The 2,500-nt window shown below is 43.1% G+C and overlaps 1 protein-coding gene across 1 annotated transcript in view; it reads right to left on the minus strand.

Annotated features, from left to right (window-relative positions):
• The window catches only part of cwc27 (CWC27 spliceosome associated cyclophilin), a 32,741-nt gene that overhangs the window by 8,102 nt on the left and 22,139 nt on the right, over positions 1–2,500 (minus strand). The window contains exon 12 of the mRNA XM_060896253.1: positions 169–278. Coding sequence (XP_060752236.1) covers positions 169–278 — 110 coding nt within the window. The remainder of the gene's footprint in view (positions 1–168; positions 279–2,500) is intronic.

The raw sequence follows: 2,500 nt of genomic DNA on the forward strand, positions 1-2,500 counted from the left end.
CGAACACACGGAAAAATAAAGATCTGCACAGTTCCAGTCCAGCAGGTGGCGCTGCAGATAAGAGCTAATTTCACTGATGACAAAAATGTTTTAAACAGAGAACAGAACAAGGTGAGTAAAGTGCAGCGCCCCCTGCAGGACTGATGTTAAACACTTCCTGTGACTCACCTGCGCCTCTCTGCTCGAACCCTTCTTCAGCTTCTCCATCCTCATTTCTTCGTACTTCCTCTTGCTCTCTAGATACTCAGACACAGCCTCGCTGGACACCTTCGTCTCTTCTGTAACATATGAGAAGAAACCGGAATCAACACCCTGTCCTCTTGTAACATGACAAAAGATCTCAGTGATACAGAATTCTGAGAAGAGATAAAAAATAAATCATTTCATTGTAGTTAGTAAACAATATGATCTTAAGAAGAGAATAACAAGCAGAGGATAACGAGGTTAACGAGAGGAACCAATAACTGACGTGCTAATGAGATAAAACAAGATCCATCAGAGTTTTCAAAGCACGTACCCACAGACACGCCCGTACCCACAGACACGCCCGTACCCACAGACACGCCCGTACCCACAGACACGCCCGTACCCACAGACACGCCCGTACCCACACACAGAGACAGGGGTGTGTCCAGCTTCCAACTGTTCTATGGACCATTTATAATGTTCTTAGGGAGTGTGGAACTCAGAAGAAAATTTCACCTAGGTTTATACCAAACAACTAAAAAGTACACACACACACACACACACACACACACACACAGGAATTGGAATAGACAGTGATGGCAGAAGCACTGTGTTGACTCCAGTGTCTGGAAGCATTAATGTGCTGGTGTAAATATGGGCATGGAGACGCTGCTGGCGCTGATGTCACACTGAGCGTGCCCAGTCCTCACTGCACCCGCACACACACCTCACCTGCATGTGTCAGGACACACACACACACACAAACACACATCTCCCACCAGCACTAATTTATTTCACCACAGTGCTGCCGTATTTTACTCACAAATAGAACACTTGTTGATTTTTCATATTTATGTCACACTCAAAAGCGCAAAGACGAGAGAATGGAAATTTGTTTTTCAGCCAGAGAGAGAAATCGTGTTGGTGGGAAAGTCACTGGCTGGAGCTGGAGAAATGTTGTGTCTGTGCTGTGAGCTAATAGAAAAATAAACAGACAGAACAGGAAAACACACAAAAATATAAACTGCTTTTCACTTATATACATAATACAGTACACACACACACACACACACACACACACACACACACACACATCTTGCCTGGACCATGAGCTGAGTGGATGTGATGGCCAAGACAAAGGAAATACAAACTTTCATGTGTGAAGTGACTGAGACGGTGTTTAAGCAGCAGAGGCTGCAAGGTGGCCGAGTAAAAATAAAGCTAATGAGCGCAAATGTGTAGTTTATAAATGTGTAGTTTATAAATGTGTAGTTTATAAATGTGTAGTTTATAAATGTGTAGTTTATAAATGTGTAGTTTATAAATGTGTAGTTTACAAACACAAATAAACCGATATGTTTTTTGTATCTAATGATCATGTAGGGAGCAAAAATATGAAATCTGTTAAATAAGTAATTGTGTGAACATCCCACCTTCTGGCAGATGCAGGACAAAAGAAACTGCTAAAGTAAAAAAATTTAATGTTAAAACTGTTAAAACTCCCAATTTTATTAATTTGTTAAAAAGCAACGTTTCGCCCCTGCTGGGTCTTCAGGCAAAATGAAGAATCAAACAAAAATATGAAACATAATTTACAGATAAAAAAATACACAGAGAAAATACATAGTTTCATCAAATACTGCATTCTACACACACCCACCCACACACACACACACACAGACACACACACACAGACAGACACACAGACAGACACAGACAGACGCACACACACACAGACGCACACACACACAGACACACACACAGACAGACAGACACACAGACAGACACAGACAGACGCACACACACACAGACGCACACACACACAGACACACACACACACAGACACACACACAGACAGACACAGACGCACACACACACAGACACACACACAGACAGACACACACACAGACAGACACACACACAGACAGACACACACACACACACACAGACAGACACACACACAGACAGACACACACACACAGACAGACACACACACACAGACAGACACACACACAGACAGACACACACACAGACAGACAGACACACACACACACACACACACAGCCAGACACACACACAGACAGACAGACACACACACAGACAGACACACACACAGACAGACAGACACACACAGACAGATCTGGTACAGACAGGTACAAATCTGATCTGTGTCATGTTTATAATCAGACTCTGAGTGTGTGAAGGTTAGATGTGGAGGACTGAAGGACACTTTATAAGGAAGTCTGATGTTCTGATTGATGTGAGTGATCCTGGGCCTTGTTGCTACGACACTCCTCAGTTTCATTCAGGAGAG

Source organism: Tachysurus vachellii, chromosome 20 (genome assembly GCF_030014155.1).
Source record: "Tachysurus vachellii isolate PV-2020 chromosome 20, HZAU_Pvac_v1, whole genome shotgun sequence".
In the NCBI taxonomy this organism is placed as follows: Eukaryota; Metazoa; Chordata; class Actinopteri; order Siluriformes; family Bagridae; genus Tachysurus; species Tachysurus vachellii.